Here is a 24,832-nt window from a genome sequence, read left to right as displayed (position 1 = left end):
TACTACACAAGAACAAATTTAACAACAGGTGGTGAAACAAGTTGATATCAAAAACTCACAGTACCAGAGAAACTTAACCAAGGTGGTGAAACAAATTGATGGTAAAAACCAACAGTACCTGAGAAATTTAACCCAGGTGGTGAAATAGGTTGATATAAAAGCCTACAGTACCAGAAGGATCAAACTCAAATCAAGGCCCATACAGTAATCTGTACAAAGTTTATGCATGATGTTTATAAGTAAATGTAAACAGTAACATTTCATGTCAACATTGCTGATATCCAAACACAAACAAACTACCTGAAACTATAGGTCTGGTTATGGCTTGGTATCTGCTTCCAACAGAACTGATTGAGAAATAACTGCTGTCAAGGTATCAGTTGATCTCAGTGACATTTAACTACTGTAGGTCAGAGAGTAAAGGAAGACAATAAATCAGACTGGTAACATATATTGTACTTTACAGTGGGTGTGAAATAGATGCATTCTACACACTGGGACCAGTGCTGTGTACATTTTGAGATAGTGTATCAGTTAATTGGTGAACTTAATATTGCCTGTATCCTAAATGATACATACAGGTATATAGTTTAAGCTGAGCTGTACAATATATAAACTAAATGGTGATCATCCACCTTTATGGGACAACAATAATTCAAATGATTTAGTGTTCAGAAGGTGATATTGCTGTTTGGAAAAGGCAACAATGTACACATAGCTTTAATATCTTTTGAAGTAATATATGAGAGGAGGGGAGGCGGAGGAGGGGGAGAATGGGGGAAGGGGTTGTAACTGGTGTGAACTTGGGGGATTGGCATATATCCAGCTATGTAAAAATGATTTGTACAAAAAACAACAAGGACATTTCTACTCAATGGTTATGATGATAACCAACATAGAACTTACAAAGATATTGTTTGTTAACAAGAAACTGTGTTTGATCATCAGGATGTGGTTTCCCACACAAAATACAGCATATTTAAAGCAAAATCTTGACACAATCAGCTGCCAAATTCTTTAGAATACAGTACAGTAGTTTTGACAAATTTGGTGCCTAAAACAATTTAAATATTGTCAGAAAAGGAATGAAGCACATCATATATAGGGATGCACCGGATATCCGGTCCGGCCGGACTATCCGGCCGGATAGTGAGGAATTATCCGGTTCCGGTTCCGGCCGGATATTTTTCAAAATATTTAATATCAATATTTAATATTGTGCAGTTAAAATAGACCATTCATATACTTCTCAGTCAAAATACTGTTCCATTGAATCTTTACTTTCCCATTATTGTTGGCATTCAAGTTTTCTCTGAATATTTATGTGTGAAACAATCTCTTATAAGGCTAAATACATCTGAATTTTTTTAAATTCCACAAAAACCACCTTCTTTATAATATGCGTATACCTCACCTAAGATTTGCTCCTTGTTTCATACTTCTACTTCTTATTAATGATTTTCTTTTGTGTAATGAAAAAATCCGGTGTCCGGCCGGATTTTAACCGGCCGGATTTCATGTACTATCCGGCAAAATCCGGTTCCGGCCGGATCCAAAAATTTGGATCCGGTGCATCCCTAATCATACTGTATATACTGTACATTGATGCAAAACCCAACAAATGAGTCTGATTGATTGAGATTACTGTAGTTCTGAACATTTATGGCATGAATATGAACCTGCTTTCTGTGTGAGAACTACTATACATTTTTATACAGTACACATAATATCTTAAACTTGATCTCTTCATCATATTAAACAAATTATACAAGTGATACTGTATGCTTTGGTGTCGTTTCTTGAATACTTTTCAAGTATTTACTAAGCATTACAAAACTTACTGGACCTGTTTAACTAAGATACAAACCTTGACGTACAGAACACAACAAATTAATGTTGCATACAGAATACCAGGATCTGATGAACAATGTCAACATCCTTTAGAAATGACGAAGGTGAACAGTTTGGTATGAAGTCATCAAGTTTGGGATTGAAATGAAAGACCGTGCAAATGATGCAACCAAAACTCAACAATGTTTAATATTGTCAAGCAGCATGTAAAACTCTTTGTCATTATGTTCACACTGTAACTGACTTGAATGGCAAAGCTTTATGGAATATACATCCATGGGTGCAATCACCATTGCATTGATTCCTATTGCCCTTGACAACAAGGATTCAGCTCAATGTAAAGAAACTTGACTTTTTTGTTTTTAACTTTGTTACTGTAGGTTTAGGCAAGTGCTGATAATTCACTTGTATTGGACTAACTTGAAAATCATATTTAAAGGCCATCACTTTCATCCATGTACAGTACTACAGTACATTCTGCAGTAAAAAAACTGGTCACTTAAATTCATAATCTGTTATGCGATATAATGAAAATACCTTTCTTCAGATTATTTCTCAGCTTTACTCTAAACAAGAGCAAAAAATAAGTTTCTTGATAGCAGTTAGAACTATAATACAGTACACAGTACTATTTACAGTACAAGTTATTAATAATCTTTAAATATTGCCACAATTTATATAAAAATCTTTAAAAAAAGTTTCATGCAAGATTTATGCAGGTTGCACTGCAATGTCAGCAAATGCAAAGGTAACTCAAGTTCTCAAGTTTATAAATTTATATTCATACTGGAATTTAAACAAAATGAAAAAAAAAAGTGAAAAAGAATATACTGAAATCATGAAATGGTCACAATACTTATTTTACTGGGGGAAAATTTCTAACGTAATTTTTCCAATGAATGAAAGTTTTGCCTTTCACATCTCGTCGCAGTTGGCCTTTTTCATTGTTTAGATTGTACAAAAGCAGTTGCTTGGATTCATAAACATACAGTAAGTGTATTACTTGCACAATTTTCTAACCAAAGGAATGTAAGAGCTTGCCAAAATTTGGTGCATTCACAATATTTGAAGCAAGTACTGTAGCAATTTCTGCCCATTTCTCTATATGCAAAGTATGCTAGGACCAGGTACACCTGCTACTATACAAAGGTGTAGTACATTAAACAGTTTCTGAGGAATTAATTCAATATGCATCAGTATGTGGCAGGGAATTATTTTTCTGGTATCGCATTGCAACATGGGCAAATTGCTATACAATTGCAAAGATGTATGGTAAGATTGAACACACACAAACCACAGTACATTACAAGTGGAATTATTCAAAGTCCTTACAGCTGCTACTGTGCACTAAAGTTTAACAGTAAATAATATTGCCTCTAAAACTGTAGTTTGCAACGACTCTTGTGAGTTCAATAGTGTATCAGTTCCAATTAACATATGCAACCAGATCTGACCAGTCACTGACCTTGCAAAGTTCTTAATATGACAAACAGCATACGGTACTTTGAACAATACCAATCGCAATTTAGTACAATACTACATGGTCAGAATATTGTTTGTACCTACAGTAATATTGCAACGTAGGCATGTCATGTTGGTTTGGTCATATTAAATGTTCATTGGACCTAAGATGGCTGGTCATCCCACACCACTATAAATCATCTCTTTAATGTCATGGAATAGAAATAATTAAGCTGATTATTTGGTTTGGTTTTTAAAAAAGGAATACATGGAAATTTTACTTCTATAAAGTGTCAAATTTAAATATTAATATGGCCTCTAAGCCGGCCAGTAGCAAAAATCCAATGAGAGAGGCGATGACTTTCAACAGCCAATCCTGTTGCTTGTCAAATTCGTGTCCAAATATTTCAAAGAATGTAATGAAGATGAAGACCCCAGCGGCAAGTGCTTGAGTAGTGGCTGAGGCTACTTCAGCAGGGAAGCTCTTGTTCCCATTGATGGCGAGACCAATGACTATACCGATAGGAATCATCACCGAAAACACAGAGCTGTAGAAACAGAGTAAGCACGCAGAGGTGCCATTCCTGACCATATTTGACCCAAGAGCAAATCCTGCTAGTGTTTCATGGATCAAGATGGCTGCCAGGAGGTACAATGTGTTCTTCTGATTCTCTTGAACCCCAAGAGCCATGCCCTCAAAGACTGAATGTACCGACAGAGCTAACAGAAGTATGAAAGATCTGCCAAGATTCTGCGAACTGACATTCTGCGTATGACTGTGACCAGAGTCCCAGTTCCTATTTGCCTTTTTCGCTGATGAGGAGGAACCTACCTTGCCATTTTCTTTGTGGGAACTGTGTTTGATAGGTTGCATCTCAAACAGATCGATTTCGTCTTCCGATTCAGAAGAGTCTTGTTGGCCACTGTGATGGGGTAAAAGTTGGTCCATTTCAAACAAATAGGAGTTGTCTTTCTTACATCCAAATTCTCGAACTGCAGATACTGTTCTCTCTAATATCAAAATCATGTAAAATCCTGCTAGCACCACTGCTTCTGTTATGGGATACGTGTTTTTTGCGGACATGGTGTCCCGAATGTGGTCAAACTTCTGGTGAGCTGATGGAATCAGACCTAAGAAACAGGTTGTAAGGAATACGCCACCTGCCAGGCAATTGCACACACTTATAAATCTCTCTGATTTAGAGGCCCCTGAGCTGGATCCACTCGTGGTCCCAATTACCTTCAGGGGTAGCAACGTGGACAGGAACGTAGACAAAAATATGGCACTCACTGAAATCAACTGAAGCGTCAGGTTTTCCATTTTGACAAGATTATCTTCTTTTGGTTTCAATGAAAATATACTTTCCAATGGATCTGTTAACAATCTTCCCTCTCATTATGGTTCATCTGCTTTAGAACGATGGCTGCTTGTAATCTATTGAAGAAAAAGTCAACAGTTGTACTGTACTATACACAGATCAAGCAATAGGCCTACCATACACATAGTTAATCTACTATAGGAAGTAACATACTGTACTGTGCAGATCAAATAATAGGACTACAATTTATTAGGGAAGAATTATGGTGGGTGGGAGGGATTAGCACCACTTTAGGACTTATTGATGTTAAAGGGCATGCATTTGCTAGTGTTTATACAGTTCATGGGACAAACATGATGAAACTGTGTTATTACAATTTTGTAACACTAAGCCTAAGTGTTGAACCTACAGCTGTTCAAACAGAGTAACAAATCAAAAAACTGACTAACAGAAAGGATAGGCTTGTGTTATTCAAAGATAAAAAGTGCTAGCAGTTTCATGCATATCAACTTAGTGGGGAAAATGATCGTTTATTTAAAAAATGCGGTAAGAACTAGGGCCTATATATGCGCACATAGGCCTATATATTTTCCCTAATTTACTCACAGGATTCCACAAATGAGAGTTATACAAGTGGTTACTGTTTGTGAGTAAGTGCAAACGGTAATAACTTATGCCTGAGACAGTTGTACTTGCAAGTGATGTAGTGTGATTGTGAATGGGTTTAAGAATGCTTTGGACAAGCACTTTAAGCATTGTAATCGGGTCTGATTTTTTGTATCTTCAGAGTCTTTCTCTCCCATAGGGTCCTTGAATGTCCCTCCTGATCCTCTTTTTCTACTAAACTAATAACGTACCTCGGTAACCGATTAGAATTTTGATACTTTATGTGGGCCTAGGCCTATATAATAATGCATGACCTAAAGTGCGATTTGACCTTCATTCTTGCAGTTTAAAAATATCGATATCGGCAAAACACTATAATCAATGCTTAGTTTTGATGCGCGAAATTGAGACGGTTTAGATTTACACAAAGCTTAAATTACGTTATGCTTATTGGTGTTGTTAGGCTACAGTAACCTACACTGAGTACATGCCATCAATACGTGCTCTCTAACGTTTGGCCTAACTTGCTGTAGACATGTTTATTAACGTAAAACATTCATAATGTAGGGACAAGCCTAACAAAGTTATAAGAATTGGCTGGTGTTTAGAAGAAAACAAGTATTACTATAAACAAGCCAGTGTACTTCCTTACCTCTGCATTTCTCAAAAGATGTGTCTTGACTTGTTTGATGAAAATTTAGTAGAATATTGTCATTTGCTGTACTGTATCAATCTGCTGGTTGCTTAACTGTTGTTGGACCTTGAACTAGTTCGACACTAGCACTGCGAGCTCGAGTTCATTTTTTTTCAGTTTGTATACATCATTTTCGACACGTACTGATTGCCATGATCTGCGTGTTGGCCAGATACCATATCAAATATGCTAGACAGATATATCCATGTGTCAAGCCAGTACAACGTTAGTATACACACTGGCAGGAAAGCCCGCCCATATAGACCTTTGAAATAAAAATTAATTTGTTTATTCAAAAAATGGAATACCAAACAAATAATTCGTAATTAAAAGTAATAAATGTTACATATTATCAATAGTTTGCACAAGTTATGTAACCATGGAGACCTTTGTAAAAGGCACCCTTTTGACATTTTGGATTTAGTACTTTTTTATTTAGATTCTCGTTTAACTAGTAAATTGTTATCGCGCTGGTCATTTGTGGCTCTCTCATCTCTATGTGAGTACAAGTACCGCAGTACTTTATTGATTGACCTCTCCGCCAAGGGAGTAGGAACCGGGGGACTGGGGGCGCCAGCCCCCCGTGAAAAATATGGAGCGGAAGTATCATTCCGCCCCCGCTTCGCAAGTCAGAAAACCACTTTTTCATTTCCAAATGAGAAAAAAATCTCATTTGGAGCACCAAATTGCATCTAAGGCCAGGTGAAAATGCAAAATTATTTACAAAATGAAATGGAGTGGGTGTTGAAGTGTGCTATATTGCACCAAATTGCATCTGAGGCCACCTGGAAATGCAAAAAAAAAATCCAAAGGGGAGGGGGACACTCGTTCCCCTTAGACCCCTCCCCCATGCAGGCCGGCCATCAGTCTTCACCCCCCCCCCCACTCAAAAGTACCATCCTACACCACATGCTCTCCGCGGACTCTTATAGTCAGGAATTGCTGGAGAGGGGGGAGGGGGTGGGGACACTGACATTTAAAGAAATTGGGCACAGCACTCGTGTCTGTTCAAAGCAGCATTTTGCGTTTGGTCGCCGTTTTCTACTTTTTTGACATGTCCATCGATTTTTTTACATATATCAATCACAAAACAGCAAACTAAGATATTAGCCAAGTTTTTTTCCTGCCAACAACGTTAATTGGCGAGTAATTAAGGATATTTGCAGATAATGAGATGAGTGTCCACGACAGATTCCACGTTTAAAATTAATCGCATACAGTTCCCCCAAACCCACTTGTTTGAATTCAACCAATCAGATATAGGTTTAGTTATGAGCCAGTTGCTAAAATAGATTCAAGACTTTGCGTTGGTACAACCAGGGAGTTGTTATGGAACTACCTGGTACAACTGCCATATAGACTGTACACAACTCAAGCTTGGTGTTTAATTACGTATTGGTCAATGACGTTCGTAGTGTTTAAATATTCATATTATGGGCGAGGTTCATTGGGATCCCAACGGAAAATATCTTGGAGAAAACCAAAGTTGAAAGTTGCAATTCGACTTTTATGCCACCATTTGAAGTAAGATTTAAAAAGATAAGCTAGTTATGTATGTCGTTATGGCATAGTGGAGTCAGTGAGGTTGAGAAAAATCATAGAAAAGGACGCAAAATGCTGCTTTAAGTTGTTGGTTTTTGGGTGGGGGGGGGGGCTGGCACAGTAATCACCGAAAAGACAAACAACTATCGCTATGTTCAGGCGCGTAACCATTCTTCGTGGAGTGAAGGGGCTGAAATATCGCCTTGTAGGTTATAGGCCTACCTATCTTACACAACCGGGATTTTAGCACATCCTGTTGCAAAATATAATCCCGGTCACGATTTGTGTTCGCAGTACAGTGAGGGGGAAATCCAAAACGAATGCGATGCATTGCTCGTGACTTGGATATGCTTCCATATTACTGGTAACTTAGTCCTTCAGTTCAAAAACTGTCACCTCACCGAAAAGAGGATTATATAGGTAATTTAACTATCAGTAGAAATACCTCTTTCTTTTCTAAAGAAGGAACATTTTTTTCAGTTGAAAAAACAACGCAGGCTAAATGAAATTAGCGTAAATATCCGTTTGGTATCCCCAGCTATATTTTATAACCACTCTCTTGGTTGCGTTTAAGTATAACAGTAGGCCTACGTCATGCAGCGACGTAGCCAGGAATTTGAAAGGGGAGAGGGGGCCTTTTTGCGATTGATATGGATTTTCAAAGTTGTAGGCACGACTATCTGAGCGGAGCGCCACCATCAGTTGGCGCGGAGCGTACAAGAAAATATTTGGTTTTACAAACCCCCCAGATGGCCGGAAACGGCCCTTCCCGAGTGTTCATTCTGGTTCCCTGGCCTCTTGCTAACTTGAGACACCTCATTCAATATCACTTTTAAACCCCAAAAACAAACGAGGTAAAATAGTACCGACATAAGCGTACGGGACCATTTCAGTTGGGGGGGGGGCAGAAATTTTTGTGCCCGAAAGTTCCCGTGAGACTATTTAAGCGGAGCGCCATCATCTGTTGGCGCGTAGCGTACAAAAAAAAATTTGGCAAAAAAATGCCTCTCAGATTGCCGGAAACGGCACTTCTGAGGCCTTGCAAGTTGCATCTAAACATTCTTTATTTTATAATCCCACGTTTTAGAAATTTACACTTCCCCAAAAATTTGGTAAATTAGAAGAAGAAAAAATGGTAACATCACTTTGAAGGGGAAAATAGGACAGTATATTTTTTAAGCTCCTATTTAGTTACCGTATTTAATATTTTAACACAGTACTCAGCTACCTCCAGAAAAAAAAAACATACATTGTTCAACGACAGGTAGGCGGGATCATGGGCGGCGATCATGGGGGGGGGGGGGGAGGACGGGGGGACATGTCCCCCCAATATTTTAGGTGGGGATATAGTATCTAATATCCACCCCCCCCCCAATATTTGGTGGCATAGTTTTTTTGTGGATATAAGAGCATATTTTTTTATGATATCGCTAGTAATTTCAAAATAGAAAATGCTTAGATGCCTGGGAAGTGCCATTTCCAGCGATCTGGGAGGCTTTTTCGGCCAAATTTTCTTTTACGCTTCGCGCCAACTCATGGTGGCGCCACGCTTAGATAGTTTGCCTACAAGCTTCGCCCGAGTCCCTTGGCAAATTCCTCTCTACGCGCATGTCTAACCGTGTCACAATTTGTTACTAAATAACACCAAAAACGACACAGACTTTCACCGAGAGTAGTTTTTACTTATTTCAGAAATGAATTAGCTAGACGGACCATGGGCGCAGATCCTGGTGGGGACAGCGGGACGCGTCCCCACAAACTTTTTCAGTGGTGGGGACATGATATACCGTGTCCCCACCAATTTGTCTTGACAAAACGCTGCATTGCAAATTTCCCTGTATTGAACTTTGGCGCAGTTTGATCCAGCACTGTGCAAATGACATGCAGCAGTTCTCATTTTATTACATTTATCCATAGTTGTTAAATTTTGGAAGAAAATCACATTTGCGGCAGTCTATAATTGTTTTCTGGGAGAGGACCCAGACCCATCGTATACAAAAGTCTACTTGGATTATTTGTCCCCTGATTTTTCTTTTCTGCAGACGCCCATGTGTTTCCCCCAACTTAAATTTCTAAGCCATGTGATCTCAAATTTAAGGAGGTTTTGGAGCATTTTTGGGTCTGGGAAGTGTTATTTCCGGCGATCTGGGAGGTATATTTGCCCCAAAAAGTCGTACGCTACGCGCGAACCCATGGTCGCCCTCCGCTTAGTGTCATAGAACAGACACGCGTCCCCACCATTATCCAAGACTGATCTGCGCCCATGCTGACAACTGTCGATGTGTGTAGTGTTCGGTTTCGGAAATATCTGGTATATTTTTATTTCCTTCAACGAAATATTTTAGTAGCCGTCTGAATTTTCGAAATTTCCCTAACCAACATTCTTCATCATACTCGTGCAATTTTGACCCGTCTGTTAGGTTTTGAAGGGGGTTTTTCTATATCGGTTGTCCATAGATGATATTTTGTGCAACATTATGGGTATGTTTTGAAGTGAATTTATTCACGAGAATTGTGAATTTTCAAATTCTGAACAATGGGGCTGACGGATATTGTGGGCCGCGATGAAGAATCACCTACAAAAGCAATGATCCACAGGATATGTGATGAAGTCGAACATGATGTGTGACTGGTGACAATCTTCAAAAAGGTTATAGATGAAAAAAAAAGTATTTGAAAAAAACTTGGTTCTCAGGCAAAAGTGTACATATGGTTGGTCAGTTTCAAGCCCGAGAAGTGCCATTTCCGGTGATCTGGGGGTACCAAAACCAGAAATTTGCTTGTATGCTGCGCGCCAACCAATGGTGGCGCTCCGCTTAGATAGTAATACGTGTCCCCCGGGTTAGAAAATCCTGCATACCCCCCTGGTTAAATGCAGCTTTTCAAGGCCTGGGCAGTGCCATTTACTGCAATCTGGGAGGCAATTAATATTTGCCAAAAATTTCTTGTGCACTTCGCGCCAACTTATGGTGGCACTCCACTTAGATAGTGAGCCAGCAGTTATGACTTTTTATTTCATCAATGGCCTGCAACCCCCCCCCCCCCCCACTTCTGCCAAGAAATCTCCGCCACTGTGTGTTAGCCTATATTGATCCAAATGGACAACAATTGGTGCAGGCCCTTCCTACAAAGGGTAAAATTCAGAAACTAGTTGTTATGAATCTTGTTTTAAATTATATTTTAACCTCTGCAGCTGGCACTACCCAGTGGCGTCACCAGACTTTTCAGTCTGGGGGCACAGGGGGCACCAGCATTTGATGGGGGGCACTTAGGTGGATACGGATCGCCGTCCTGGGGGGGTCTAAGGGGAGGAGGCTCCCTTCCAGGCGCGGCGGAACGGGAAAATTATGGAGGGGGGGGCTAATGTGTAGAGACTATCTAAGCGGAGCGCCACCATCGTTGGCGCGGAGCGTACAAGAAAATTTTGGGTTTTCAAACCCCCAGATGGCCGGAAACGGCACTTCCCGAGTGTTTTATGCTGCGAATACCTAGCCCTAAAATATGGGTCTCAAGCCTGCAATTTCTCAGATTGCACGTAAAAGTCTGTAAACACATTGTAATTTGTATATTCGATGGTGTTTTAAGAGAGTAGCTATTACTCGTAGTGTACTCGCAAAGACGTTTTTGAGTGTAGTAAGGGGATGTTGGAGAACTGGCTGAAATGAAGCAAGCCATTGGCCTAAGACGAAGTTGTGTTGCGTTTACCGGTACTCACACTCACTGCTTCCACTTTTCACGGGGCGTGAAGACGCGTATTTTAATTTCAGTGCTCAGTTTGTTTCACGACACGTTCGCCAATAGTGTCTGTATTTCCTATGGTCTCTTACATAAAGACCTGATTCTGGAGTGATAAAGACCAATGTTGTTCGTTGCATTAGATCTTACGAAATAAGACTAAAACGTTATCGTGCATCGCAGCCGTGAATGTTTTTGAAGACGATGTGCGAGTGTACTTTTGAAGGTTGTCTGCTTTGTGATTACAATTTACTTACTTGTGGATCACCACTCCATTACCGATGGTAGTTTGGACGAAGCTGCCGGGAAGCGTATTTTCGAGGGCGCTTTGTTTTCATTATTTGACACTTCTATATTCACAGTAGCTAAAGCTACTGTAGTTAAATGTCTGCTGTGTAGACCCCAATAATTGCACACTATCATGGAATATTTTGCTAGTGAGATGACTTAATCGACCTATACCTGCCTTGGTCGTAAAATGACCTCTTTTTTCCAATTAGTCTGCAACGCCTGCCACATATTTTTTCTTGTATGATGGTCTTTGTGTGAATGCTCTATAATTAACTACACTGTAGACATTAACCTATTTCCACACAGTGTTTTCACGAAGAGCATAATGGTGTTAAAAAGCTATGCAGGCTAATTTTAGAGCTTGAGGTCGGTTTACGACCGTGGCAGGTCGATTACGTAATCACAAAAAGTGGAGCAAATAAAGCAAATCTTTAAAAAGACTGGGGATATATATTGTTCGACACAGGTGACAACGCCTACAGTGGAATTACGACCTTCCTTACCCGTTTCGGACGTCTGGACATACAATCAGCGTCCATGGCCTAGTTGGTTAGGGTGTACGCGTGCAAAGCGGGAGGCCCGGGTTCGAATCCCGGTTGATGCTGGAAGTTTTTTCACTGTGCTTGATTTTCCAACTCATTACGATTTTCATATATATTTATATATATATGTGTTGATACTAGTTGAGACTAGTGGAACACTTGTAGTTGTAACTCGGAGTTTCACGCGTTTTAGCGATCGTCAGACAACTGTTGTCTGACGATCTCTTGTCTGACAACTGTTGTCTGACGATCGCTAAAACGCGTGAAACTCCGAGTTACAACTACTAGTGTTCCACTAGTCTCAACTAGTATCAACACATATTCCGCTCTGTCCACTGAGCACAGAGCACTCTACGACAAGATAGACACCAACCAACCAACTCTATTTATATATATATATATATATATATATATATATTGAAATCGTAATGATCGAGTTGGAAAATCACGGACAGTGAAAAAACTTAAATTAAATTAATCTTTTCTGGTCATTGTATGGGGAAGGGTAGGGCTGGGGTGGGGCTGGGTTAGGGCTGGGGCGATTGAATTTGCTGATACTATCAATTTAACTAAGGTAAGGGAGGGAGGGAGGGGTGATTTTTGTTACAACCTTGTGATTTCCATGAGACCATGGAATGATATGCATTTGCTCAAATCCACAAAATCATGAGAAAAGTTCCATTTGGATACAAAAAGTATTTAACGTTTGTGTTAACGTGATGTACAATAGAGCACAATATGACAACATAATAGGTATGTATGAACTAAGGCAAACTGGTAACATGAATTATATGTTAAACAACAATGTACATCAAAGCATATAAAACAGAAAATTCAAGGTAATTAACTTGTCCGTACATCTCAAATTAATTAAAACTTATTCAAAGTACTCATAATATAGAAAACTCTTGTGAGACATGTATTAAAAGCAAGATATTCATAATAACCATTAACTTGATAAGAGGAGAAATGACTTTGGGAAAGGAGTGCTGGGGCCTTTCAGAGTCTTGTAAACCTAGCTTGTGATCAATATGCAGCAGAGGAAATTAACTATCAAAGATGTCCTGGCTGATGTGTAAGGAATCTGAGCATGTAAATTGTTCATGCTTTTGAGGCTACAAGTAATGGTGTAACTTGGTCCCACAGGGGACTTATGTAAATTTTCTCTTCTCTCTGAAATGGATGCTTAAGGCATCGAGCATTCTCTTTACAAAGATCATGGCAGCTGTACATCAGCATATGTAACTGCCAAATGATTTTGCATGAACAGAGACTTACTATCTTATGCTAGAGTGAAGGTTAAGGGTTCAGAATATTATCAGAATAAAACCTTTAAAAAAGTCTATACAGTCTTGTGAGTTCAAAAAGGGATATTACAGAAAAATGTTGAATTGACATGATACGATAAGTTGTCAATTTAACATTTTGCAGAAAATTGTTCAATTGCTCAGATGGAATGAAGTGAAGAATTGAACATTTTGCAGAAAATGTTGAATTGACGAGATACGATAAGTTGTCAATTAAACATTTGCAGAAATTGTTCAATTGCTCAGATGGAATGAAGTAAACAATTGAACATTTTGCAGAAAATTGTTGAATTGACGAGATACGATGAGTTGTCAATTAAACATTTTGCAGAAAATTGTTCAATTGCTCAGATGGAATGAAGTAAACAATTTAACATTTTGCAGAAAATGTTGAGTTGACGAGATACGATAAGTTGTCAATTTAACATTTTGCAGAAAATTGTTCAATTGCTCAATTGGAATGAAGTGAAGAATTGAACATTTTGCAGAAAATGTTGAATTGACGAGATACGATAAGTTGTCAATTAAACATTTTGCAGAAAATTGTTCAATTGCTCAGATGGAATGAAGTGAACAATTGAACATTTTGCAGAAAATGTTGAATTGACGAGATACGATAAGTTGTCAATTTAACATTTGCAGAAAATTGTTCAATTGCTCAATTGGAATGAAGTGAACAATTGAACATTTTGCAGAAATAAGTTGAATTGACGAGATACGATAAGTTGTCAATTAAACATTTTGCAGAAAATTGTTCAACAGCTCAGATGGAATGAAGTGAAGAATTTTACATTTTGCAGCAAAATGTTGAATTGACGAGATACGATAAGTTGTCAATTAAACATTTTGCAGAAAATTGTTCAATTGCTCAGATGGAATGAAGTGAAAAATTTTACATTTTGCAGCAAAATGTTGAATTGACGAGATACGATAAGTTGTCAATTAAACATTTTGCAGAAAATTGTTCAATTGCTCAGATGGAATGAAGTGAACAATTGAACATTTTGCAGAAAAATGTTGAATTGACGAGATACGATAAGTTGTCAATTAAACATTTTGCAGAAAATTGTTCAATTGCTCAATTGGAATGAAGTGAAGAATTGAACATTTTGCAGAAAATGTTGAATTGACGAGATACGATAAGTTGTCAATTAAACATTTTGCAGAAAATTGTTCAATTGCTCAGATGGAATGAAGTGAACAATTGAACATTTTGCAGAAAAATGTTGAATTGACGAGATACGATAAGTTGTCAATTAAACATTTTGCAGAAAATTGTTCAATTGCTCAATTGGAATGAAGTGAAGAATTGAACATTTTGCAGAAAATGTTGAATTGACGAGATACGATAAGTTGTCAATTAAACATTTTGCAGAAAATTGTTCAATTGCTCAGTTGGCATGAAGTGAAGAATTGAACATTTTGCAGCAAAATGTTGAATTGACGAGATTCGATAAGTTGTCAATTAAACATTTTACAGTAAATTGTTCAATTGCTCAGTTTGCATGAAGTGAAGAATTGACGAGATACGATAAGTTGTCAATTAAACATTTTGCAGAAAATTGTTCAATTGCTCAATTGGAATGAAGTGAAGAATTGAACATTTTGCAGAAAATGTTGAATTGACGAGATACGATAAGTTGTCAATTAAACATTTTGCAGAAAATTGTTCAATTGCTCAGTTGGCATGAAGTGAAGAATTGAACATTTTGCAGCAAAATGTTGAATTGACGAGATACGATAAGTTGTCAATTAAACATTTTGCAGAAAATTGTTCAATTGCTCAGTTGGCATGAAGTGAAGAATTGAACATTTTGCAGCAAAATGTTGAATTGACGAGATTCGATAAGTTGTCAATTAAACATTTTACAGTAAATTGTTCAATTGCTCAGTTGGCATGAAGTGAAGAATTGAACATTTTGCAGAAAATGTTGAATTGACGAGATACGATAAGTTGTCAATTAAACATTTTGCAGTAAATTGTTCAATTGCTCAGTTGGCATGAAGTGAAGAATTGACGAGATACGATAAGTTGTCAATTAAACACTTTGCAGAAAATTGTTCAACAGAACATTTTGCAGAAAATTGTTCAACAGCTCAATTGGAATGAAGTGAAGAATTGAACATTTTGCAGCAAAATGTTGAATTGACGAGATACGATAAGTTGTCAATTAAACATTTTGCAGAAAAATTTTCAATTGCTCAGTTGGCATGAAGTGAAGAATTTTACATTTTGCAGCAAAATGTTGAATTGACGAGATACGATAAGTTGTCAATTAAACATTTTGCAGTAAATTGTTCAATTGCTCAGTTGGCATGAAGTGAAGAATTGATGAGATACGATAAGTTGTCAATTAAACACTTTGCAGAAAATTGTTCAACAGAACATTTTGCAGAAAATTGTTCAACAGCTCAATTGGAATGAAGTGAAGAATTGAACATTTTGCAGAAAATGTTGAATTGACAAGATACGATAAGTTGTCAATTAAACATTTTGCAGAAAAAAAGCAACTAAGCAATCCAACATTTTTTCTGATCTTTGGTAAGATATTATCTTGTTATCCACAAAATTTACTGAAAAATGTCAACTTATGGGGCAAAGTTTTTCTTATGTTGATGGCACTTTTAAGCTTCCATAAACCACACCTTTTTATCATTTCAAACGGTGAAACTGAATATCTATACATAAGAAGGTCACATGATATTTCAGAAATATTTTTACTGAGCTGGAAACATTTTCTACCAAGTGGTGAAGTTATAAATATATATACATTATTGTCCTGAAGTGTTTACAAGCTATTAGTGAGGATGTGACAGATAAATGAATTGTCAAATTTAGTGCCTGCAGTAATTGTTATGTACAAAATGAACAGAAATATAAAACATTTGTAGGAATGTCTGACGAATTACATAAAAAATCAAAGAACTGATGAGAACAACAATCACCTTTATCTACAAAATTTGAACAAGGAATGAAATTGCACAATATGAGAAAGAAACCACAATAAACTGAAAAAAAATTATATAAATTACAAAGAAGAAAATTTAAGAGCTATTTTAGTGAAAGAAATTGCCTGCCAACAGACATGTAGAACAGACAAAATGTATATATAGTAGTGTTTACACGGGTCCAAAAATCGGGAACCGGGTACCCGAGGGCCGTTACCCGTCGGGTATCCGGGTACCCGGAAAAATTGTTTACCCTCGTGTACCACGATTTTCAAGAAATTACATATTGGATGCTGTAATAAATGCATTATATTCTCTACTGACAATGTTTCCATGTTCAAATACGTAGGTGTAAGATAAGGTATAAAACCTCACTCAATAATTTAAAATTTGCTTTTGTTTCTTTCATTAACTTGTTAATAAATTAATTATTTAATTGTAATTAGCATTACTACTAACATCGCACTGCCGTCGCTGCTTATGCTTGCTCGTGCTCGTCTATTGGATCAAACCATATAAATATCCAATTTAGCTCTTAAACAGTTGTTACTACTACTACAATCTATTATGCAGGCCCATGGTTCGCATTAGCCGCGAGATTGCGCGATTCGCGCAAATTTGATCGCATTTGGAAAAAAACGATTAGTAAAAAGCCACTTGCGATTACTATTTTTTTGTTAGCCCGTCTATAATCCATAAACATCTCGTAAAATTCCTTGTTAGCCTTTCCTTCTATAAAATAAACGAATGAATAAATAATAATTTCTTCCATATTGTAGCCTAACACCACACTAAGTCAATGAGAAATCTAGCTAAGCCTAACCATCTGTTTATTTGCTGAAGTTGTGACGCAGTTATAAGACATCCATGGATTTCTTTCGTTATTGCTGTTACGTCCGACCACATGGTTGCCTAACACCACACTAAGTCAATGGGGGTAATCTAGCCTAGCCATCTGTTTATTAGCTGAAATTGTGACGCAGTTATAAGATATCTATGGGAAGCTTTCGTTATTGCTGTTATCTTCCACATCATGGTAGCCTAACAACACACTAAGTCAATGGGAAATCTGCCTAACCATCGGTTTGCATTTTTTTTTAAAACATTCACACTTCGCATAGGATTCGGGTATTAAATTCGGAACCGGATAGAATCGCGTCGGGTGGGTACCCGGGTACCCGGGTAACCCGTGCAAACACTAATATATAGCAATGTTCAGTTGCAATGTGCCTACATCTTGATTCTCTGTAATGTGATCATATACTCAACAGAGTAATTGTGCTAGGCATAGTGATTGCATAAATTATATACCGCAGCACACAGTCTAATGTACAGGAAGGTCACTGCATCTGCCTATACATGCCTCCAATTAATGTGTTGGACAAACTAAGGGTGTTTCGGTTTGAATTTTCGTTACCTCAATCTCTGAGAGCAGGCCAGTGGCGGAGCGTCCATACAGTCAGAGGGGGCGAATGCCCCCCCCCCCCCTGACGGACTCAAATGGACTGCTTGCGCCCTTTCCAGCTTTTAACCACTTTTAACTTATTCGCAATTATTAACTTTTTTATTGCGCTCTCAAATACTGTACCTATTGACAATTGTAACATTTTGTTGGTGTAATTTTCAGACAAAATGGCGATGACACCTATTTATTCTTCCTTTACCTACAAATTAGCAAGGCCCGGAAAAACGGTCATTCCCAGCAATCTAGGGAGTATCTTAGATAGTGTCGAAAGCGCCCCTACAGACCATTCTCGCCCCCCTGACCAATACCCTTAGCTCCGCCACAAGGTGAAAGCAGAGAGACAGCTGACTTATGATACACCTCGTAAACCCTCCATAATCCTCCCTTAGTCTGTTATCCTCCATACCACTCCCGCCCAAGCCGCGGACATGTTCTATCGATTGCCTCAAACTTTATTACAAGCATCCCTGACAACCTCTGCTCCTCTAATCAAGTGTTAATTACCAGTAGGCACCATTCTTCCCCATTCTTCATGTAGCATCACTTATATATGTCATCGACATTTTCAGGTATTCTTGGGATGAATTATTATCCTTGCTGAACTTCCTGTTGTGGTGCATGGCCGGTTTCATGATCATGTACGTTTCACTTTCCAAGACTTTGGGCTTAGCTTTCAGAGTATCAAATACTTCTTTCTCTGGGCGTCTGCCAGTTGAAGCAAACATCTGAAAACCATGCAAAAAATAAAAAGTAAGGTAATAGCTAATTAATGGTACTTTCATCTCCATAGTTTTTGTTATATATTTGATGACTCTATGCAGCAAGAGAGAAAGGAAAGTGCAAAAACTGTGACCCATTAATTGTGCATCACAAATATGTTTTGTTTTTTATTCAGTGGGGGGGGGAGGGGGTGATCAGTTTTATGAAAAAATATGAGCTTGAGAAGTCTGAATCCAACCCAGCTAGTAAAATAAGAATTGATATCTATCATTACTAGGTGTGAAAGATATTGATGTACAAAAAGAAGAGAATTCCCAGTGGATGAAATTTGTGTTTCAGCAATTACTGTTTGTAGTGTTTGTGGGATTTACCTGATTATGTCTGTTGAATATTCAAAAGCTGCAATAAGCTTTATAATATATAATAGCCTTAGCAGTTAATAATTATAAATCCAGCACATTTGTGAAATAAGTAGACTAGTCATAGTATGTACATCTACTAAAGAAATAGGTAACAAGTGCTGCACCCCCTCTGACCCCCCCCCCACCCGCCCCGCCCCTGTGCTTGGTTTGCAATTAAGCAGACTATATGACAAGGTTTTGCCAGTTATGGAAGCAGTGGTACCATAAATGAATGGCATCCTTTAAGTTAATGAAGTGGCAATGTTTTATACGCCAAACACATTACTCAATCCACCAACTAAATCAACTTACCTTAGGATGACTGATTGCTTTAACTATCTTGATGTCAAGTTTTCTGTTTAGGGTAGAAAATGCACCACCAAACCAACTCGATCCGCCAACTATATCAACTTACCTTAGGATGACTGATTGCTTTAACTATCTTGATGTCAAGTTTCTGTTTAGGGTAGAAAATGCACCACCAAACCAGCTCGATCCGCGAACTAAATCAACTTACCTTAGGATGACTGATTGCTTTAACTATCTTGATTTCAAGTTTCTGTTTAGGGTAGAAAATGCACCACCAAACCAGCTTGATCCGCCAACTATATCAACTTACCTTAGGATGACTGATTGCTTTAACTATCTTGATGTCAAGTTTCTGTTTAGGGTAGAAAATGCACCACCAAACCAGCTTGATCCGCAAACTATATCAACTTACCTTAGGATGACTGATTGCTTTAACTATCTTGATGTCAAGTTTCTGTTTAGGGTAGAAAATGCACCACCAAACCAGCAAGCCACAGGCGGTGATGATACAACAGGGAACAATCACCATGGCAATGACCAAACTCAATACTGTTGAGAATAAATAAATAATAAATTACAGTAAACTCTATGATACCTGTCTACAAGTGAATGTTTAACTATTAATATGATCAGTAATTTCACCGTCTAGAAACACTATAGTACCACAATACAGTCATTTAATACTATTCATTCATATTAGAAATTTCACATCTCTATTGTAGTTCAACCCTTGAGCAAGCAATACCCACTGTATCATAACATTCATTAGTGTTCCGTACTTACTGTATCCTTACATTCATTAGTGTACCATACTCACTGTATCCTTACATTCATTAGTGTACCATAATCACTGTATCCTTACATTCATTAGTGTACCATAATCACTGTATCCTTACATTCATTAGTGTACCATACTCACTGTATCGATCCTTACATTCATTAGTGTACCATATTCACTGTATCACAACATTCATACTAGTGTACCATACTCACTGTATCCTTACATTCATTAGTGTACCATACTCACTGTATTCTTACATTCATTGGTGTACCAAATTCACTGTATCACAACATTCATTAGTGTACCATATTCACTGTATCACAACATTCATACTAGTGTACCATACTCACTGTATCCTTACATTCATTAGTGTACCATATTCACTGCATCCTTACATTCATTAGTGTACCATACTCACTGTATCCTTACATTCATTAGTGTACCATACTCACTGTATCACAACATTCATTAGTGTACCATACTCACTGTATCACAACATTCATTAGTGTACCATACTCACTGTATTGTAACATTCATTAGTGTACCATACTCACTGTATCACAACATTCATTAGTGTACCATACTCACTGTATTGTAACATTCATTAGTGTACCATACTCACTGTATCACAACATTCATTAGTGTACCACACTCACTGTATTTTAACATTCATTAGTGTACCATACTCACTGTATTGTAACATTCATTAGTGTACCATACTCACTGTATCACAACATTCATTAGTGTACCATACTCACTGTATCACAACATTCATTTACCATACTCACTGTATTGTAACATTCATTAGTGTACCATACTCACTGTATCACAACATTCATTAGTGTACCATACTCACTGTATTGTAACATTCATTAGTGTACCATACTCACTATATCACAACTTTATTAGTGTAACATTTTCACCGTATCACAACATTCATTAGTGTACCATATTCACTGTATCTCAACATTCATTAGTGTACCATACTCACTGTATCACAACATTCATTTACCATACTCACTGTATCACAACATTCATTAGTGTACCATATTCACTGTATCTCAACATTCATTAGTGTACCATACTCACTGTATCACAACATTCATTTACAATACTCACTGTATCACAACATTCATTAGTGTACCATATTCACTGTATCACAACATTCATTAGTGTACCATACTTACTGTATCACAACATTCATTAGTGTACCATATTCACTGTATCACAACATTCATTAGTATACCATACTCACTGTATCACAACATTCATTAGTGTACCATACTCACTGTATCACAACATTCATTAGTGTACCATACTCATTGTATCACAACATTCATTAGTGTACCATACTCACTGTATCACAACATTCATTAGTGTACCATACTCACTGTATTGTAACATTCATTAGTGTACCATACTCACTATATCACAACTTTATTAGTGTAACATTTTCACCGTATCACAACATTCATTAGTGTACCATATTCACTGTATCTCAACATTCATTAGTGTACCATACTCACTGTATCACAACATTCATTTACCATACTCACTGTATCACAACATTCATTAGTGTACCATATTCACTGTATCACAACATTCATTAGTGTACCATACTTACTGTATCACAACATTCATTAGTGTACCATACTCACACTATTTTCAGAATCTACATATACCCTGATACTGATCAAACAATTTAACATTCGTATATAAGCCTTTTTACATACCATCAGCTTTAATAGCACTGATCTCAAAGGGTGTGAAGAGTCGCGCAAAAAGAAACATCTAATGCCGGTAATCTGACCTAGTTTCGAATGAGGTGTAACAGAATTGTTAAACATCACCATCGATCCCAGAAAATACACACACAGCTTGCTACCGTCAGTAATTAGACACTAGTGTACAGTCAGTACATACAGCTGCGGTCTATACCCACAGCATAGTATACAAACAATACAGCGATAGACATCTCAGGTCCAGCTAAAGATAACAAGGTATCACGTTTCATTACTGTCTGCATTTTGTAGCGACACAAACAAAACGTCACATGCAAGCAACAGAAAGTTAACTTTTTCAGATTGCCGCACGCTGTTTGGGGCGAGTCTTCAATGCCTTTAAATCAAATGAAGCTTGCTTGGTCACTTACTTATATATTTATTTACTTATACTCGAAGGTGTGCTTCCATCATATTTTCAGTGATCACTTCAAGAGTTTGACTTCCTCTTGAGAAATTTCTTAATTTTACTGTTAGATATAAAGATTAAACATTCAAGATCCACATCAGTAATTAAGAAGAAAGACAAATTAAATCAAATGTAACATATTAAGAAGACAGTATGGCTAGAGAAGCTACGTATAACATCCAGATGATGTTTACAACATTTTGCTCCTATATACACTTGGAAAACCTTAAATTTGTTCTACATGTTGCCATGAATATCAACTCATGCATACTCAACCATAATTACACAACATGTAAAGAGTTTGTCTTCATATTAAAATGAAGTTTAAGCCTTCACCTTTATGCTTGGTGCAAACTTTGGTTCGTTTGGTGACCGCTGGACCCTCCAATTCTTCCGCAGTATTGACAGCATAAACTTCAAAGACATATTTTGTGGCTGAAAACTTGGAGCATGTAAGATGTAAGTCCTGAAACGTTAAGCTCGTTGTCACCTCTTCTCGTTTTGTGTCGCTATAGTAAACCACTCGATAGGACGATATGTAACCATTTGGAGAGGCAGGACTCTCCCATGAGAGGTTCACCCAACCATTTTCCAAATCTGCCACAAACAGATTCTGGGGAGCAGAGGGCTCTGGAGAAGACCAAAGAAGAGATTTTGAATTTTCAAGAAAAGGGATCTTAAGGACAAAAATGACATAAAGCTAAAATGAATAGAATTTGTGTTGAGTGAGCATTTAATTACGATGGTCTTGCTGGGCTTCAACCTGTAATTCACACCGTTTTCATTATATCTGCGATTAGTGGCGGAGCGTCCATACAGTCAGAGGGGGCGGACGCCCCCCCCCCCCTGACGGACCTCAAATGTACTGCTGGCGCCCTTTTCAGCTTTTTACTACTTTTTACTTATTCGCAATTATTGACTTTTTTATTGCGCTCTCATCTATCTACTGACATTTGTCACATCTGCAAATTAGCCAGGCCCGGAAAGGGTCATTTCCAGCGATCTAGGGAGTATCTTTACTCAAACAATATCTGTACGCTCTGCGCCAACCTGTGGTGGCTCTCCGCTTATAGTGTCAAAAGCACCCCTACAGACCATTCTCGCCCCCCACTGACCAATACCCCTAGCTCCGCCACTGTCTGCGAAAGGGGTGTGTAAGTGGAGTCTGCAGGTAGGAACATATATACTTACTTGCTGCTTTAGTCAAGGCAATGATGTGGCTATAAGGTCCACATCCATCTGGTTGCTGGTACTCCAGCCAACAGGCTTGTAGTGATATGTTATACCTGGTGTAATGTACAAGATGCTCTAGGTGATATGATGAATGATTGGCTACGTGAGAGGCTACCACTCTACCATCGACCATGATGTTAACAGAAACAACTTCTTGAAGATTGGCTGTTACTGATAGTTGCCACTCTATGAAAACAGAATCAGCGCTAGTGTCCACTATGCTGAGATTTTCCACGTTGATGAAACCTATGAATAAACATGAGTGCTGAAATATTTATGTCATGAAGCTGCACAGTAAACTTTGAAGACAGAGATTAGCAGATAACTAGAAGAATTTTACTGCAGGGCTTGAAAACAGACAAACAAGTATTCTGATCTTGTAATATCAGAAACTGAAATTCCTAAATATAATAATGTTTTATTTTCTTTAGATCCCATTTGACACTCTCCTTGTACGAAATAAGTTTGGTTGCAAATGTAAATCCCAAAAGGACCTCATTCAAATACCGATACATACAAGATGTATGAAGTAAATTAACATACCCAGTTAAGAACCACATAAAACCTATTCATAATAATACATCAATTCCCTACTCAACATGGCTTCAACAGCTGCTGAATAACTTCCAAGTAAATTAACATTCAGTCAATGTGATGGGAAGTGTGAAATATGTGGAAGACAGGAACAGTGGTATGAACTTGAAGGTGACTGTAAGGACATTGGAAAGGTGAAGTAGATCAAAAGGAGGATACAGTGGTAGATGTCTGACATGGGATGAATTAAGTTGCGAGAGAAATGGCAATTAGACATAGCTGACAGGGTAAGGGTGAAGTAGCCAGAGAAAGGGGCAGTGGTAGGTAGCTGACAGGGCAAGGGTGAAGTAGCCAGAGAAAAGGGCACTGGTTAGGTAGCTGACAGGGCAAGGGTGAAGTAGCAAGAGAAAGGGGCACTGGTAGGTAGCTGACAGGGCAAGAGTGAGGTAGCCAGAGAGAGGGCAACTTGGTATAGCAGGGGGAGGGTGATGTAGCCAGAGAAAGGGGCCATGGTAGGTAGCTAACAGGGCAATGGTGAAGTAGCCAGAGAAAGGGGCACTGGCAGGTATCTGACATGGGGAGAGAAGGGGAAAGAAATATGAAATGATGGCAGTTACCCTTGACAGTTCTTCCAAATGCGGTTGTACATGGTCCCTCACCAGCACTGGTAGATGCAGTGATAGCTACACAATAAGTAGAATTACTCTTGAGTCCTTTCATAAGGTATGACTGTCGACCATCTGTTATGTTCTGTTTGAGTTTTGTGACATTTGTCCCTATCAAGATAAAAATAACACATCTATATGGTATGACCAGTTGCAGCACATATATACCATACCTTATGTCAACATAACTGAAAGAGAGATAAAATTGCATTGGCCTGATGATTATACATACTAAGT

General features: G+C 38.0%; 2 protein-coding genes and 1 non-coding gene across 16 annotated transcripts in view; 1 reads left to right on the top strand and 2 right to left on the bottom strand.

The window, feature by feature from the left end:
• Positions 1-1,529: 1,529 nt before the first annotated feature.
• Positions 1,530-6,063, bottom strand: LOC139975869 (zinc transporter ZIP3-like). The gene is made up of 2 exons (XM_071984142.1): positions 5,890-6,063; positions 1,530-4,747 (listed from the first exon to the last, which is right to left on the bottom strand). The coding sequence occupies exon 2, from the start codon at positions 4,631-4,633 to the stop codon at positions 3,596-3,598; it is 1,038 nt and encodes a 345-aa protein (XP_071840243.1). The 5' UTR covers positions 4,634-4,747; positions 5,890-6,063; the 3' UTR covers positions 1,530-3,595.
• A 5,967-nt stretch (positions 6,064-12,030) lies between these two features.
• Positions 12,031-12,103, top strand: Trnac-gca (transfer RNA cysteine (anticodon GCA)). Its single transcript has one exon. It is a non-coding gene; the product is annotated as a tRNA-Cys (tRNA).
• A 619-nt stretch (positions 12,104-12,722) lies between these two features.
• LOC139975821 (protein sidekick-1-like) overlaps positions 12,723-24,832 on the bottom strand; it is an 84,202-nt gene continuing 72,092 nt past the window's right edge. For all 14 annotated transcript variants that reach the window (XM_071984090.1, XM_071984131.1, XM_071984064.1 and 11 more), the window contains 5 exons: positions 24,548-24,706; positions 23,355-23,642; positions 22,500-22,793; positions 19,605-19,741; positions 12,723-18,487 (listed from right to left, as the gene is read on the bottom strand). In XM_071984090.1, the coding sequence (XP_071840191.1) occupies positions 18,293-18,487; positions 19,605-19,741; positions 22,500-22,793; positions 23,355-23,642; positions 24,548-24,706 (1,073 nt within the window). In that variant the 3' untranslated portion in view covers positions 12,723-18,292. The remainder of the gene's footprint in view (positions 18,488-19,604; positions 19,742-22,499; positions 22,794-23,354; positions 23,643-24,547; positions 24,707-24,832) is intronic.

The sequence above is a fragment of the Apostichopus japonicus genome, chromosome 2 (genome assembly GCF_037975245.1).
Source record: "Apostichopus japonicus isolate 1M-3 chromosome 2, ASM3797524v1, whole genome shotgun sequence".
In the NCBI taxonomy this organism is placed as follows: Eukaryota; Metazoa; Echinodermata; class Holothuroidea; order Aspidochirotida; family Stichopodidae; genus Apostichopus; species Apostichopus japonicus.
This window is presented reverse-complemented; position numbering and strand designations above follow the sequence as displayed.

Bases quoted from the DNA above. Each gene is read 5' to 3' on its own strand.
- LOC139975869 (XM_071984142.1), bottom strand. From the start codon at position 4,633: ATGGAAAACCTGACGCTTCAGTTGATTTCAGTGAGTGCCATATTTTTG.